General features: G+C 59.0%; 1 protein-coding gene across 1 annotated transcript in view; it reads left to right on the top strand.

Annotated features, from left to right (window-relative positions):
* LAMC3 (laminin subunit gamma 3) overlaps window positions 1-14,699 on the top strand; it is a 42,812-nt gene that overhangs the window by 25,320 nt on the left and 2,793 nt on the right. Inside the window, exons 13-25 of the mRNA XM_077835982.1 lie at window positions 3,547-3,735; window positions 3,860-4,105; window positions 4,700-4,853; window positions 5,405-5,547; window positions 6,296-6,474; window positions 7,154-7,274; window positions 8,254-8,459; window positions 9,039-9,115; window positions 10,212-10,346; window positions 10,811-10,946; window positions 11,732-11,884; window positions 12,596-12,698; window positions 13,633-13,832. Of these exons, the coding sequence (XP_077692108.1) occupies window positions 3,547-3,735; window positions 3,860-4,105; window positions 4,700-4,853; window positions 5,405-5,547; window positions 6,296-6,474; window positions 7,154-7,274; window positions 8,254-8,459; window positions 9,039-9,115; window positions 10,212-10,346; window positions 10,811-10,946; window positions 11,732-11,884; window positions 12,596-12,698; window positions 13,633-13,832 (2,042 nt within the window). The remainder of the gene's footprint in view (window positions 1-3,546; window positions 3,736-3,859; window positions 4,106-4,699; window positions 4,854-5,404; window positions 5,548-6,295; window positions 6,475-7,153; window positions 7,275-8,253; window positions 8,460-9,038; window positions 9,116-10,211; window positions 10,347-10,810; window positions 10,947-11,731; window positions 11,885-12,595; window positions 12,699-13,632; window positions 13,833-14,699) is intronic.

Genomic DNA, 14,699 nt, shown 5'->3' on the forward strand with positions numbered 1-14,699 from the left:
AAGCAAGCAGATACACATGGAGTAGTGCTACATAGATGTAACCAAAACCAGATCTGCAAAGGCTGCCAACTTCAAATGAATGGCAAACGGCAGAGACTCCCTGCTATGAGCTCCTCCTCCAGGGAAAACCTCTGGGTTTCTCTGTCAGTGGGGAAAATCTGCTGGCTCATGGCATCACATGAGCACTCCGGTATCCAGACCAAAAGTTCAGTTGGGGTGACTGCATCTGCTGTCTGCAGATTCCTCATGCTGTTCCCATTGGACACGGCTTTGTTCTTCACTGCCTGCCCTCGACTGTCGCCAATGTGCTCCGTTGATTCAGCTGCCACGTTTAACCCCAGCCTGTGCCGCAGTAGAGGGGTCACAGTGTGTGCTCTGCACAGCACGCAGATGTGAAAGGAGCTGCAGGGACACTCCCGTGCTGTCCTGATTCACACTGAGTAGTATTTTGCTCATCAAGTTGTCTTATTGACTGCAGAGCAGCTGCTTTACTCAGGGAGTAAGGCAGAATCGGGCCCATCTGATTGTATGAAATAATATAACATAACTCCATGGCCACCTGTGACCTTGCAGCTGTCAGTGTGTAACATTGTGAACATCATGGTGCTTTATGGTGACAGCAAGGACAGCACCCAGGTCCAAAAAGCACAGACCATAAGCTAAAGTGGTACTAGCAGTATAGGGCCTGTGACACACAGCTGAGCCATCCTGAGCATGTATAATTAGACAGGCACGGTACATGATGTGCTCCCCTGGTCAGGTATAGCTCAGACATGGGCACCTGGCGTATCTGCTACCCAATAACACACTGTCCATGTCACACAGAGCTCAGTCTGTCCATGAGTCCTCCTCTCGACATTCCCCGGCTAACGCCGTGGCAGGCCCTAATGGAGCTCAGTTCAACATAGTCCCGTCAAAGGGACTTGGAAATGATGATTTACTTGTTACTCAACTGAAGAAACCCAGGGCCCAGTGTCACTACTAACAGGACACCCCTCACCCCCACCCCACCGCCCGCGTCTTGCTGGTGTTCTGGCCCTGGCATTGTAACATCTGTGTTGCATGAATGAGGAATTGTTTATGGCTGGGACAGAGAGTACTTTAAAGAGCAGTTTTTAACATGCTCCTCTGCCGTGCCAGACAGAAATATTACAATGTTCTGCAGCGTCTCTCCCTCTTTTGTTGTGGAGTGCGGTGTCTGGATGTCTCCAGTTTAATATGATTCCTGTGTGAAACTCCACCTTTGATCTTTCGGCCTTCATTCTGACAATCAAGCCGCCCATCCATCATACAGGCATCCCTTCATTAATTTGCCACCCTTCTCTCTCCCTCCCCGTTTCTCTTTCAATTCCTTCTCTCCCCGTCGTGTCCAACGCATTTCGCAGCTTCACCCGTTGCGCTCCAAACTGCCCCATGTGTGCTCTTCCCAGGGACCTCTGAGTCCCTCAGGCCCCTCAGCGCACCCTCTTCCCCCTCATTGTCGTGTGTCCCCCATGTGTTAAGCTGACTCCATGCCCTTGGGAAATTTTCCCAGAAACCTTTCCCACAGGCTAGCTTGCCTAGGATGATCTGATCTTTCCAATTGCATGACGAAATCATCATGGGACTCTCTGTGCTCGCTCTGTCTCCAGTGAATTGGACTGATTGATGGAGGCAGAAGGGCTCCAGCCAAAGGGGGAGGGATTCAGAGTTTCCCCATGTCCCCTGCTTGCTTCCTCAACCTGTGACTCCCTGGCTTGGGTCACACGAGGAAGTTACACTCATCTGCGGGGTTCCGGACCGGTTCCTTGTGTGTTGCATGATGCAAACTGTGCATGGGTTTGGATACATCTTGCACCATCTTGGAGAAACACGTCAATGATTTCAGACTCGGATAGATTTTTAATATTGAGAATTCACTGGGCGTCCAGCCTGACGGTCGAGTGACCCAGGGAGAGCTGGGCTGCCATGTCTCTTTCAAATTCTGCTGGTATTACTCAGGCCTTATTCCATGGAAGCCAATCAGTGTTTCTTGCCTGAGCAAGGACTGCAGGATTTGGCCCATAAATTGTAGAAAGGAAAACACACAAGCACACCCCTATTGTTGTGGGGAGCTGATTCAATCAAATCCAAACCTGGATGTGATTGAAATTTTGCAGCGGGCCCCATCTCTCCAAAGGGCCCAGTGAAAACCCTGGGTCCAGACTCTGGGGAGGTTGAAATTTGGCTCAGACGCATTCTAACTAGCAATTCCGCCAACCTGGGACTGAGGCCTGACTCTTCTCTCCTCCGGGTGTAACTCTGTTTGACTTCACTGGGGTTCCTCCTGATTCATCTCTGCTGCAGCTCCATTGACGTCTCGGGGTTTGCTCCAGGGATGGATTTGTTCCTCTGTGTCTGGATGGTGACACCAGGAATAAATCCAATGTAGAACCTGGAGCATGAGTTGAAAGGGATCCCTGAATGTAAAGGTTTGCAGCAGTAGCTTAGCTATTGCCCCTAGGGATGACTGGAGGGACAGTTGGGTGAGCAGGAATGGGTTGTGGGTTGGGCAACTGGGGAGCCAGAGTCATTGGAAGGGTACAGGGGCAAGGCAAGGAACACTGGAGCGCTACAAAAGTTTGGCTAGGCAGTGAGCATGCAGTGGTGGGATGGGCAGATGGGGTGGGCTGGCCGAGGGGCTGGTACATTGATCCAGCGCAGGGGTGACTAATAGAGCTTGGCCTGGGGGGGCTCACCTTTTAGGACGTGAGAGAAATTTTCTGCTGAGGTCAGAGCCGAGGGTGGCTCAGCAAGTGGAAGGCAGAGGCACCCACCCATGGCTGACATGGGAAGCAGGTGCTGTGGCAAGCCCTGGGCTTGAGCAGAGGCAATGCCATGCTCACTGTCAAACTGGTGCGCGGCCTGGATGGCCAGAGACTGGGCACTAAGGTGGGATATTGGTGAGGAAGGGATGAACGGAGGCATGTCTACGCTGCAATTAGACACCTGCGGCTAGCCCGGTTCAGCTGATTCAACCTTGCAGGGTTCGGGCTAAGGGGCCATTCAATTGTGGGGTAGACATTTGGGCTTGGGCTGGAGCCTGAGCTCTGGGGCCCTCCCACCTCGCAGGGTCCTAGAATTTGGGCACCAGCCCAAGCCCCAATATCTACACTGCAATGAAACAGCCCCTTAGCCCAAATCAGCCAGCACGGGCCAGCTGCGGGTTTTGAATTGCAGTGTAGACACGTCCTGAGGGACCTCGCCCATCCCAACTAAACCAGCTTGTTGAGAGGACAGGGCGGGATGCACAGTCTATCCACTGCAGGGACGGGCTGGGGAAAATGCTTCAGGGGTTTTCTACGACCAGAGGATCCAACTCAGCCCATGCAGTGGGTGATGTCTGACTCCACCCCAGTGCTACCCCCTGCTGTCCTCAGTGGGGTCACACTGGAGTAGCTTCGAGCAGACCTTATCCCAGGGGCACGAGGGGGTGATCCCTGGCCCAGGCAGGGGCCTGGGTTTTTTGCATCCTGGCTTCGGGCTCTCCAGCCTGGGGTGGGTGGTCTTTCTGCTCTGTCCCCTCAGGGCGCTGCCAGTGCCTCCATCACACCGAGGGCCCATCCTGCGAGCGCTGCGCCCTTGGCTTTCACGGCAACCCCTTCGTGGGGCACTTCGACGACTGCCAGCCATGCCCGTGCCCCGGCCAGTCACCTTGCACGGCGATCCCGGAGAGCAGGGAGCTGGTGTGCACCCATTGCCCCCGGGGGCAGAGAGGTAAGGGGTCGAGATGGGGTGGGGGAAGCGGTTCTGGTTGGGGAGGGGAGGGGTGGGTTCGCTGGCAGACTCCCCACACACGGTGTCATCCCGTCCCTCCACTCCCATTGCTCACCCTCTCCAGGAAGACGCTGTGAGCTCTGTGACGATGGGTTTTTTGGAGATCCCTGGGGGAGGAACGGCCCGGCCCACCCTTGCAGCCCCTGCCAGTGCAACGGTAATGTGGACTCCAATGCCGTGGGCAACTGTGACCCCGACTCCGGCCAATGCCTGAGGTGCCTGTACAACACGTCAGGAGAGCACTGTGAAAAGTGCAGGGAGGGCTTCTACGGGAGTGCGCTGGCTCGGAGCCCCGCCAGAAAGTGTGCCCGTGAGTACGGATCCCTCGCTCACCCCTGGCCCTCCAGGGCTTCCCCCTCCCTGGACGCGGCCTTCTGCTTATCAGATTCCACTTCACGGGGGCATGGGGCCCCGTTCGCCCCCGGCGTAAACGGGCACCGCTGCCGTGGAGGGGAAAAGAATCTGCACCCCATCAACTACAGGGCTGGATTTGGCCAGTGGTAGTACCAGGGTAAACCAGTAAAGCGTGGAGTGTGGGCTGGCGGGGGGGTGTGGGGGGTGGGCAGTGCCGTTGAGGGGTTAGAGTGGGGGGCTGAGTTAATGGAATTGCATCCCTGTGTGACCAGACCTGCCTTGGGCTCTATGATTATAAAGCTTTGCCCCGCTGGCCGCCCCGGCTTCCCGAAGAGATGGGCAAGGGGTAGTGTGTGAAGCCTTCCACCCCCTTTAGAGTTCCTTGGTTTTCTAGGTGGGGAAACTGAGGTACAGGCGGGTGAAGGGACTGTCCAAAAGTCATGCAGCAAGTCAGGGGCAGAGCTGGGGATAGAACCCAGGTGTCCTGATTCCCAGTCCCCGGCTCAAGTCTGCCTGCTCCAGGTTAATAGCCGGTGTTTTCTCCCCCTAGCCTGTGAGTGTAACCCTGTCGGTTCGGCCCAGAGGCTGGAGGCCTGCGATCCCCTTACTGGTCAGTGCACCTGCCTCCCTCACGTGACCGGGCGAGACTGCAGCCGCTGCCAGCCGGGACATTATGACCTGCAACCAGGGACTGGATGCAAGAGGTAGGTGGAGATGGAGCCCTTGTCAGCGCACTGGGGAAGATGGTCTCTGAGTATCACTGCCCTGGACCACAGGGGATCCCCCCACAGGAGAGGGACTCAGCGGCTGGTGACGGGTTAACAAGGCTCCCTGCACTCTGTATTTACTGTATGGTGCAGCTGCAGGAGCCAGACCCCTGCCCGGGTCCCAGCACCAGGTCCCCCGTAATTCTAGAGCCGCAGCATGAGGTCCGGTGCCCACTGAAGGCAACGGCAAAGCCTCCCCACGGGTCAACGGACCCAGCCTTCAGCCTCACGTCACCTAGTCGCTGCGTGGGAAGCTCTGATCTTGAACCAAAGCTCCCCCCACCCTCCGGCCCTGCACGTGTCACCTGGGACTCGCTCTGTCCTAGTGGCGGCTGGGGATGCCCCCAGCACCCAGGTGTTAACACAGTGCTGGGCACACACCGCAGCTGACCTTGTGCCTGTTCCCATCCGGCTGGGCCCTTGGTGCCCGGTGGTGGCTGGGCCGAAGGTTTGTCTGCACTCACCACCTTCCTTTGCCTTTGTCCCAGCTGTGAGTGTCACCTGGTGGGATCCCAGGACAGCCAGTGCAACCCGCTCACAGGGCAGTGCCCCTGCCAGCCCGGTGTAGAAGGACAGTCGTGTGATCGATGCCAGCCTGGCTTCTTTGGGTTCTCGGTCAAGGGCTGCCGAGGTAACAGCAAGGAGGAGCAGCTTCTCAAGAGAGGTCGTGTCACTCCGTTTCTCTCCCATATCACTGATGGCTTATGGTATTGGTGCAGGACCCAGGACTGGCACAGGGGGCAGGCTGCTGTGGTGAAAACTGCACCGTGCCTGGGTCTTGCCATGTCCACTGATCATTCCCTCTCCTCACAGCATTCCCGGCCCAGTAACTGAATAGTTCAGTCCCCTTCTTTCTAACACAAAGGGGGCAGCAGGGTCTCCCGGTCGGGGCAGGAGCCTGGAAGACTCGGCTCCTGGGTTCTCTTCCCAGACTTGTCCTGGACTTGCAGTGTGACTCTCGGTAAGTCCTGCACCTCTTGGTGCGCCCGTGACCCTCGCTGCGCAATGGAGGTCAGAGTCTGGCCTGCTTCTCCAGGCCGTCCAGGGCTCGTGTCTGGAGCTCTTGGAGAGGCTGGGAGAAGAGGCTCTAGAGAAGGGCAGTCAGCCGTGCGTTCTCCTCCGTGGGCCAGGCTCTGATTTTGATTGCGCTAGTGCAAATCTGGAGTGATTGCTCTGGATTCAGTGAAGCTACTCCTTCCCGTTGGCATTATTCTGGAGATCAGGGTCTATGCCTTAGCCGCTGGGCTGACTGGTCATGGCTCCAGTCCATGGACGGACTTGGATCCTGCCAGGGATGCAGCGCCCCTCCTTACCTTGGGTCACCTAGGTCTGGCTCACGCCAGCTGCTGTCCTCTGACCCCGCTGTCCCTTGTGTGCAGCCTGCAACTGCTCCCCGCTGGGTGCCGTCACCCCCCAGTGCCACGAGAACAGCACATGCATCTGCACGAGGGGCTTTGTGGGCTACAAGTGCGATCAGTGCGAGGTGAACTTCTTCTACGCCCCGGAGCGGACTCTGTGCCAGGAGTGTCCCGTCTGCTATGGCCTGGTGAAGGACGAGGTACGGCACCCGCCCTCCCTCCCGCCACACCCCCTGTCAAGGGGATTACAGAGCCAGGAGCTGCCCCCTCCTTGCAGGCTTCCTCCAGGGCCAGCGCGGCTTCGGTCTCCCTGCCTGTCCAGGCCCTTTAGCAGCACCCCGGGCACCCCGCTCCCCTCAGGGGTCAGTACCGGGTGTCTGGATGGAATGCTATGGCCTGCGGTATGCAGCAGGTCAGACTAGAATGGACCCTCCTGGCCTGGACCATTACGAATCTGACCCCCGTCCCCTGCCTCCTTGACTGTGCTGATCCTCCCCTGCCTCAGAGCCCCCTGCTTTCTCTGCCCAGGCCTGCCTAGAATCCCCTTCGCCCCACGCACCCCTGACCCACCCTGACCGCTCTTCGTACTCATGGAGCGGCACTTGCTCCCTCTTTCTCATGGGCCCCGCCCCATCCCTCACACTGCCGTTCCCCCACCCCCATGTGCTGTGCCCTCTCCCAAGTGCCATCACTTTGCGGGCCACAGCCCTTTACCCTACCTTGCCCCGGCCCTATACGCCTACCCTATATTTGCCTATATACCACCCTGCTCAGCCTGGCCCAAAGCACCATCCTATCCCGGCCCACACACCACTCTGCCTTGGCCCTATAGGCTGCCTCACAAGGCGTCCTCTCTGAAACACCCCATTGCCCTTGCAGGCTGACAAGCTGAAGGCCAAGCTGCAGCAGATGGAGGTGTGGCTGCAGAAACCAGACTGCAGCAGCCCCCGGACCCACTACCCAGCACTAGGAGAGGAGCCCAGAGGAGACCAGCTGCCAGGTAGGGGGGGCAGAGGCAGGGGAGGCTCATCTCCTGGGGTCAGTGCAGGGAGGGCCCTGGGAGAGGAGCAGTGCACATCGGTTACTCTCCACGGCGCTCGGGAGCGACGGGGATGAAGGCAGCGTAAGGGCCACGTGGACGGGGCTCCCTCCAGAGCCTGGTTCCGCCATGCATTCATGTGGCCCGAGGGGGTCGCTAGGGAGCAACATGGGTGCCAGCCGCGAAGTACAGAGGCACGCTTCCCTTGTGGACAGCGGGGATGCCAGTGTTCCTCCAGTCAGCGGGGGCCAGAGCAGAGAAAAACGCCGTTCCCCATCAGGCGCTGGAGTCAGTGGGACCTTTGCACAAGAGCTCGGTGCACTGGGTGCATGTTGAGGGCTGAGCCCTCTGTTGGAAATCGATCTGCCGGTGTCATGGCGGGGCCGCTGGGTGCGGAGCACGCGTGGAAATCTGGCCGCAGTTGTGGGTGCTGAGCCTTGGGAACCTGCCCCTGAGCGGCCTTAAAGATCTTGTCCCGCACGGCTGTGCCGCAGCTGTGGGCATCACGTTACCAGGAGGATACTGACAAACTGGAGGGGCTCAGAGAAGAGGATGAGTTGGGTGGAGGGACCCGCAGGGTAAATGTCCAGAGCTGGGCTCAGCAACGGCTCAGTGCGGGGAGGAGAAAGGCACTTGATTAATGGCTACAGGTATTTGGGTGTTGCCCAGGGAGAGGAATTGTTAAGGAGGGCTCAAGAGGGTGGACTTAGGTGTAGTGGAGGAATCCAACTGTCTATCATCAGAGCCCCCCGGCACTGGAACCTGTTAGGCTGGGGAAGACGTCCTGCTTGCCATGTAGACACACACAGGTGTGAGCACGGGCCGGAGTGCCACTCCCCACCCCTGGGCAGGAGACAGCAATGCGTCACCACAGGTTTCCCCCCGCCCCCCGAGGGAAGGGGTGGTGGCTGCAGGAGCGCTCTCGCTGTGCTGCTTGCAGATGCCAAGGCGGTGTTCCTGGAGCAGCTTGCCCAGCTGGAGGGCTCCGTGGGCACCACGTGGGGTCAGCTGAGGAACGTCAGCGGGACCGTAGGCTGCCCCACTGGCGGCGACGAGAAAACCTGCATCCTCCTGTCGGAAATCAGCACCGTGCTGCGGTCCGCGCAGCGGGAGATCCAGCAGGCTGCGGCTACGCTAGCGACAACGGTGCCTGGCTCAAGCCCAGCACGCTGGGCTTCTCTCAATCCCTCTCCCGCGGCACAAAATGGCTCTGAGCTGCGCTAGGGGCTGGTACTGCTGCCCCATCAGGGAAGGCCCCTTGTTACTTTCCCATCCCCGGCCCGGCAGGGGCCATGCTCGCAGGGGGTAGTAGGACCTGAATCAGTGACCTGCTCCTCCGGGTGAAGGAGCAGCACCAATAGGCAAGCACAGCACCCCCCCACTCCCCTTGGTGACCTTTCAACCTTGCAGCCCTCCAGGTGCAATGCCCCTAGGGTGAGATTTCTTCCTTTGCTCTCTTTCTAATCCCGGGGAAATCCGTTCAGTGACTCTGCCACCCCCATGAGTTCCTGGTGGCAGAGTTGGGGGTGTGGGGGATTGTTCTTCCCACCACGAAAGGCTGGGGAGAGCCCTAGAAAGGTGCGTTCAGAGCCATCCGGTGAGACTCACCCAGAATGTGACATGGAAGGAGTCTGCCCAGCCCTGCGCTGTTCCCGCAGAGGGGTCCCGGGGGCTGAACCCTGGGGTTTCACATTCATGTTGTTTTATACGTTTGGTTTTTTTAAGGTCATTCCTCATGAAATTTCCCAGCAGCCCACCAACTGGAGTCGCCTCGCGCTGGAGTCCCGGGCGCTGGCTGCCAGGTACCGCGCTTTGGACATGCGTGCACATAGATGCACACCCAGATTCACACCCACGCATGCCTGCGTGTGCACACGGCACATCTCCCACAGTCTGTGCAATACGGGTTCGCCTCACTCTGACACCTCCTCCTCCTCCAATCCTCTCGCTGGCTTCCCTGCAGGGCCGGCTCCAGGCCCCAGCGAAGGGAGCAGGTGCCTGGGGTGGGCAATAGAAAGGGGCAGCCCGTCCGGGTCTCTGGCGCCAATTCAGTCCCTCTCTTCCTCTTCAGCGGCACTTCGGCGGCAGCTCAACCAGCTTGGTTTTTTTGTTTTTTTTTTTTCCCTTTGCCGCTTGGGGCGGCAAAAAAGCTGGAGCCAGCCCTGCTTCCCTGCTCTGGGCACCTTGTTTTCTCTCCAAGGCTCTGCCCCGGCCTGCCTCTCTGCGGTCGTTCCCTCTCTTCCTCCTCCTCCTCCCACTTTCAGGCTCCCCCTCACTCTTGGAAGCAACTCTCCCCCTCCCCCCTCCTTGAACCTCCATCCTTAAAGCCAGGCCTCTTGTGGATCCCCTGCTCTGAGCAGCTCACTGATCACCCTCATGGCCCCTGGTCTGCTGACCCATGTGTTGTGCCTGAGGCAGAGGGAAGGTCTTGGGACAGGTGCCTGAGCTTGTCCCGCATGCTCTAAAGCACCCCGTGCTGGGAGAGTTCTCAGTAACCAGCCAAGTGCACGGACCGTGCGGTGACACCGGCATGCTCTGGATCACGGTGTCCTCTGTTAGAGAGCAGAGAGGTGCAGGTGAGGGGTGGTCACGCCACCTGCCCGCCTTCTGGGCTCCAACGACTGGAGCAAGGAGCCCAACAGGCACCGTGCGGCTCTGGAGCTGGGAGCTGGATGCCATTCTGCCTCATGCGTTCTGGCTGGAATCGTTCCGTTCCCGCTGCGGGCATCGGGTGAGTGGTGGCGATCCATCCGACTCGATCTCGTTCTCTTGCCTGAGACAGAGAGCTCAGGCCAGACTGACAGCACAAGGTTAGATCCCATCTACGCTCTGCTTCTGGGGCATAACCTCAGGGCTCACCTCTGATAGCATCTCTCGGGTGGGGGGTCCTCTCTGCAGTCACGAGGACGCAGCAGCTCAGCTGGAGTCTGTGGCCAGGAGAGCCCTGCTCGCTTCCAACACCAGCTACGCTCTCCTGCAGAGCATCCTGGAGGACAGCGCTAGCCTGGGGCTCAAGAGAGAGCTGGAAGACCGGTATGAGAACAGCAGGGTGCCTATGGCACAGGAGCCCCTTCCCCACGATGCCCTGCCAATGTGCCTCAACCCCAGCTGGCAGGGACCCCCACTAGGGGCAAGAGGGGAGTTGTCTGCATGGCCCATTCAGTCCTTGGCCTCTTTGCCAAGCCTGCCAACAAGGGGGTTGGTTGTGGTGGTTTGTGCTGTGAACACCTGGGCTGAGACCCACCAAAATCATTGCACACAAGCCACCAAAGTGCCATCGGGTAGTGCTGGTTCCCAGATCACGATCAGTCTGGACCAGCCTCAAACCCGCAGGCTAGAGGGGACTCCCTACACCAGCAATCCCCTGAGCCCTGCATGCCTGGCCAACTGCCAGCTCACTGTGTCCTTTTGCCAGCAGAAGACGCTCCTGCAGTGAGCAGCCCAGGCCCCTTTCCTCCTGCTAGATCACAGGTTTGTCTTGTGCCCCTTCTGTTTAGGTACCTGGAAATCCAGCAGGCGCAGGAGGAGCTGGCTGCTGGCGTGCTGGAGGTGGCAGCTGAGGCCAAGAGAACCTTTGTATCCATCCACCAAGCTAATGCAGACATGGCAAAGAACCTCGACGCTCCAGAGCTGGTGGGCAGCCCTTAGTGCTTGCACATGCTAACAACTGCAGGGCTGGGGAGTCATGCTGGAGACTCAGATGGGTCCCAGCCAGCAGTGTGCCCAGTCCCAGCCCAGCAGGGCCCCTCTAGGGTGGAAAGGAGATTCAGGCTCCATGGCCGAGTCATCTGTCTAGGTACTTGTCCCCCACACATCACTATGGTATCTGGATACCTCCCACTTGTGCCTGGATTGTATCCTCACACCCCTGTGAGGCACGGTGGGAGTTGAGGCACAGGAGAGATGAAGACACTTGCCTAAGGTCATCCAGAGACCCTGTGGCTGAGCTGGGAATTGAACCCAGGCCTCTTGAGTTCCATCCAGCTCCTTCCCACTAGACCAGCCAGCTTTGTTCTCTGCCTTTGTGCTGAGCCAGCCAGGGGACAGTCTGAGCCACCTCTGGTGTGGCCATGGGTGTGACCATAGTGTGGCTAGCACGGCCTTTCTCTATCCACAGGCGCTGGCTGGCAGGGAAGGGAAGGGAGCAGCTCCTAGCCTGAGAATGGTGCCCGAGTGCAGCAGCAGCTCAGATCTCGCCTGCCTCTAAGGGCCTTTTGGGGAGGCTGAATATTATCCCCACTTTAAGCCAGGAACAGAGCCCAGGTCTCTTGACTCACTGTCCTATGCTCTGACCACTAGATACTTCCTCTGAGCTCATTCCCTGCCTCTCCGATGCTGGAGGCTTGGAGCAATGGGAGATGCCCCCTCCCGACAGCATCTGCTTTCTGACCAAGCTGTTTTGGTGCCTGATCCCACAGCTCTCCCTAGTGGTGCAGACCGGAGCCCTGACTCGGGAGGTGATGGAGCTGGAGCAGGGGGTAGAGGTGAAAGAGCGCATGGTCCTGGATGCGCGGGACTCTCTGATGGCCGCGCCACTCATGGAGCTTCAGAGGGCTCAGCAGTTTCAGCAGGCAAGTGTTGCAGGGAAAGGTGGCCAGGGGCTGAAACCGGGGAGCCACTTTCCTGGCAAACTCGGAGCCTGCCACTGATTTAGGCGGAGGAGTGATAATTCATCTGCATCCATCTGCACCCACCAGGGCAGACAGGGTGGGGAGAGTGAGGTTCTTCATCCTTTCCAGGGGACAGAGGCCTCTGCATCCCCACAGGAGCCCTCAGTTTCCCTCATCCCTTCCCCTCCCACACACCCTACCCTCTCTCTAGGCCCTGTCTCCTGGTGCTGTCCTTCTGGTCACAGAGAACTAGATGAGGCCGACCTCCCCAGCACCCACGCTTACCGCTCCCCCACCAGCCAGAGGGGACTGTCTGCAGTGGCTGGGCCCACTCAGGGGCGAGGAACAGGGGCAGGAAGGGCAGAGACATTCCCCCCTCAAAAAACCCCCTCACTGGGGGTTCACCCAGGCCAGCATGGGCAGAATAGGAGCCGGAACATTTAAAGCTGGGCATAGTTCTTTTCCCTGGGCCCTGTGGGGCTCTCAGATGCAGAGGGCAGTGCCTGGGTCCCCTGGAGTCAGCCCAGAGTATGTCTTGGCCCCCTGCTGTCCTGCCCCAAGAAAACCCACCCAAGCAGTCTCTGAATAGCATCGTCGGATCAGCAGGAAGGCTCCCCCGATGAGACGCCCTCACGCCCCGAGATCTCACTCCTGCCTCTCCTTCCCCTGCAGCTGCGGAAGGGGGTTGATGCTGCCCGGACTCTGGCAGCCTCGTCAGTTTCGCACGGAAAGGCCGTGGTCTCTGAAGCAAAGTCCCTGCTGTCCAGCTTGGAAGGTAACAATCGCTGCCCAAAGCATCTCACCAGAGCTCAGCTCTTCCGCTCCCGCCCCCCCCCCCAACTTATCCCAGCAGAGCCAGGGCGTGGGATGTGCCAACCCTGCCTTGCAGTGTGACACACAGGGCCACCACCCTGCTCAGCCCCATGGAGTTCAGAGCCCCTGCAGGAGTCAGAGGCGAATGCAGATGGAGCAGGGAAAGCACATTTCTACACTGCCAGCAGGGAGTTCTCGGTGCTGCAGAGAGCAAATCAGAGAATGGGACCTGACCGGGGCGGTGGGGTGCACGTGACTCTGCTCCCGTTTCCGATCAGTCAAACACTGATGCGCTGGGGGGCGTCCCTCACCCCACTGTACTGCAGCAGATGTGGCTGGAGGAGGCAGCGTCTGTCAAGCCGTGGGAGGTTAAAACCTCTCGGAGGCTGCTAGGACTGGCACCGCCTGAGCAGCACCATTGCCAGCTTCCCCACCCTGCCCTTCTCCTGACACGGAGCGGGGCCGTGCCCAGCCCCTTCCGTTCCTGCTCTCTGTGCTGAGGCTGCTGATCCCCTAGCTCCTTTCTCGGGGCGCCATGGGATAGACAGACGTCTGATGCACGCCAGCCTTTGAACCAGTGACCTAGAGGCGACAGGGTGTGGAGGCTATTACCAATCCTCCAGCATGGCTGGCTCCCTGCTCCGGTTTGGGGATGGGTTTATTTCCCTCCTGCTTGGATGCTGGGAGGGGAAGGTTGGTTTTGACTCTGCCCCGTTTCCCAGGGAGATTCTAATGCCTGGGGGTTGCTGGGTTCTCGCTCTGGTTCTGTTGAGCCTGCTTCTCCTCTTGTTGGCCCTGGGGTAGATCAGGATTAACTCCATTGATGTCCAGGAGGCTACACCAGTGCACGCTGGGGTGGAGGGGCCTAGTCTCTTAAACGCTGCCTTTGTCTGCAGGGGGGAAGAGGGTGTTTGCACGTCAGAAGGGGCAGGCCGCCGTGAGCAGGAAGCTGGCCATCGTCCGGGACAGAGTGACCGTGGATGCCCAGAAGAAGATTAGACAGGCAGAGAGGGTGCTGGGAAACACTGTGTCTGTCTCCACTTCAGCCAAGAAGACGGTCAGAGAAGCAGAGAGAGTCGCCAGGGAGAGCTCCAAGGTCTGCAAGGCTGGTGTTCAACTGAGAGGGTGATGCGTAGAGAGGGGGGCAGGACAAGCCTGAGCAGGGCTTGCCGGGAGTCTGGCACATGGCAAGTGAAGGGGGAGCTGGAGTCAGGCTTAATGCAGAGAGATGCTGCACGGGCTTCCCCAGCATAGCTCTGCCAATGCACCCCCCTGCTGACCTGCAACACCCCCTGCTACCCTGGTATAAGATCCCACCCCAGCTCTGCCAGTGTACCCCCATCCTAACCTGCAGCATCCCCTGCTGCCCTGGGGATCCCCCCCAGCTCTGCCAATGCACCCCCATCCTGACCTGCAACACCCCTGCTGCCCTGGTACAGGATCCCCACCCAGCTCTGCCAATGTACGCCCATCCTGACCTGCAGCACCCCCTGTCTTTCCTAAGAGCAGTTCAGAACCCCTTCTGTCAATCAGCCTTGATTCTAACCCGCAGCCCCCTGATCCCCACACAGCCCTGCCTCCTGGCATGCAGCATCCCTTGCCCTTTAGATCCAAGGCCCTCTCTTGAGCAGGGATTGTAAGTCATGCTGGGCTGGCTTTGCAGCGTGTCTCATGCTCCGGCTGACTTGCCTCTAAGTCCAACATGAATTCCTGTGTCAGGAGGGCAGGGCTGGTGCATCCACTCTCCGAGCTCAGCATCCCCCTTACGGAGCCTTCACTTACACCACCAGGTGAGTGGCCCAAAGGCTCTTGTTGTTCGAGGGTGGGGTCCGGGCTACCAACCGAGCTCTGTCGATAACCTCTCTAAGAGGACGTCTTGTCTCAGCACAAGGAGGGGATGGGATGGGAGAGGAGCTACGCAAAAGCCAACTCCTACAGATCCTTTCCCTTTGTAACCCTGTGC

Source organism: Eretmochelys imbricata, chromosome 16, assembly GCF_965152235.1.
Source record: "Eretmochelys imbricata isolate rEreImb1 chromosome 16, rEreImb1.hap1, whole genome shotgun sequence".
In the NCBI taxonomy this organism is placed as follows: Eukaryota; Metazoa; Chordata; order Testudines; family Cheloniidae; genus Eretmochelys; species Eretmochelys imbricata.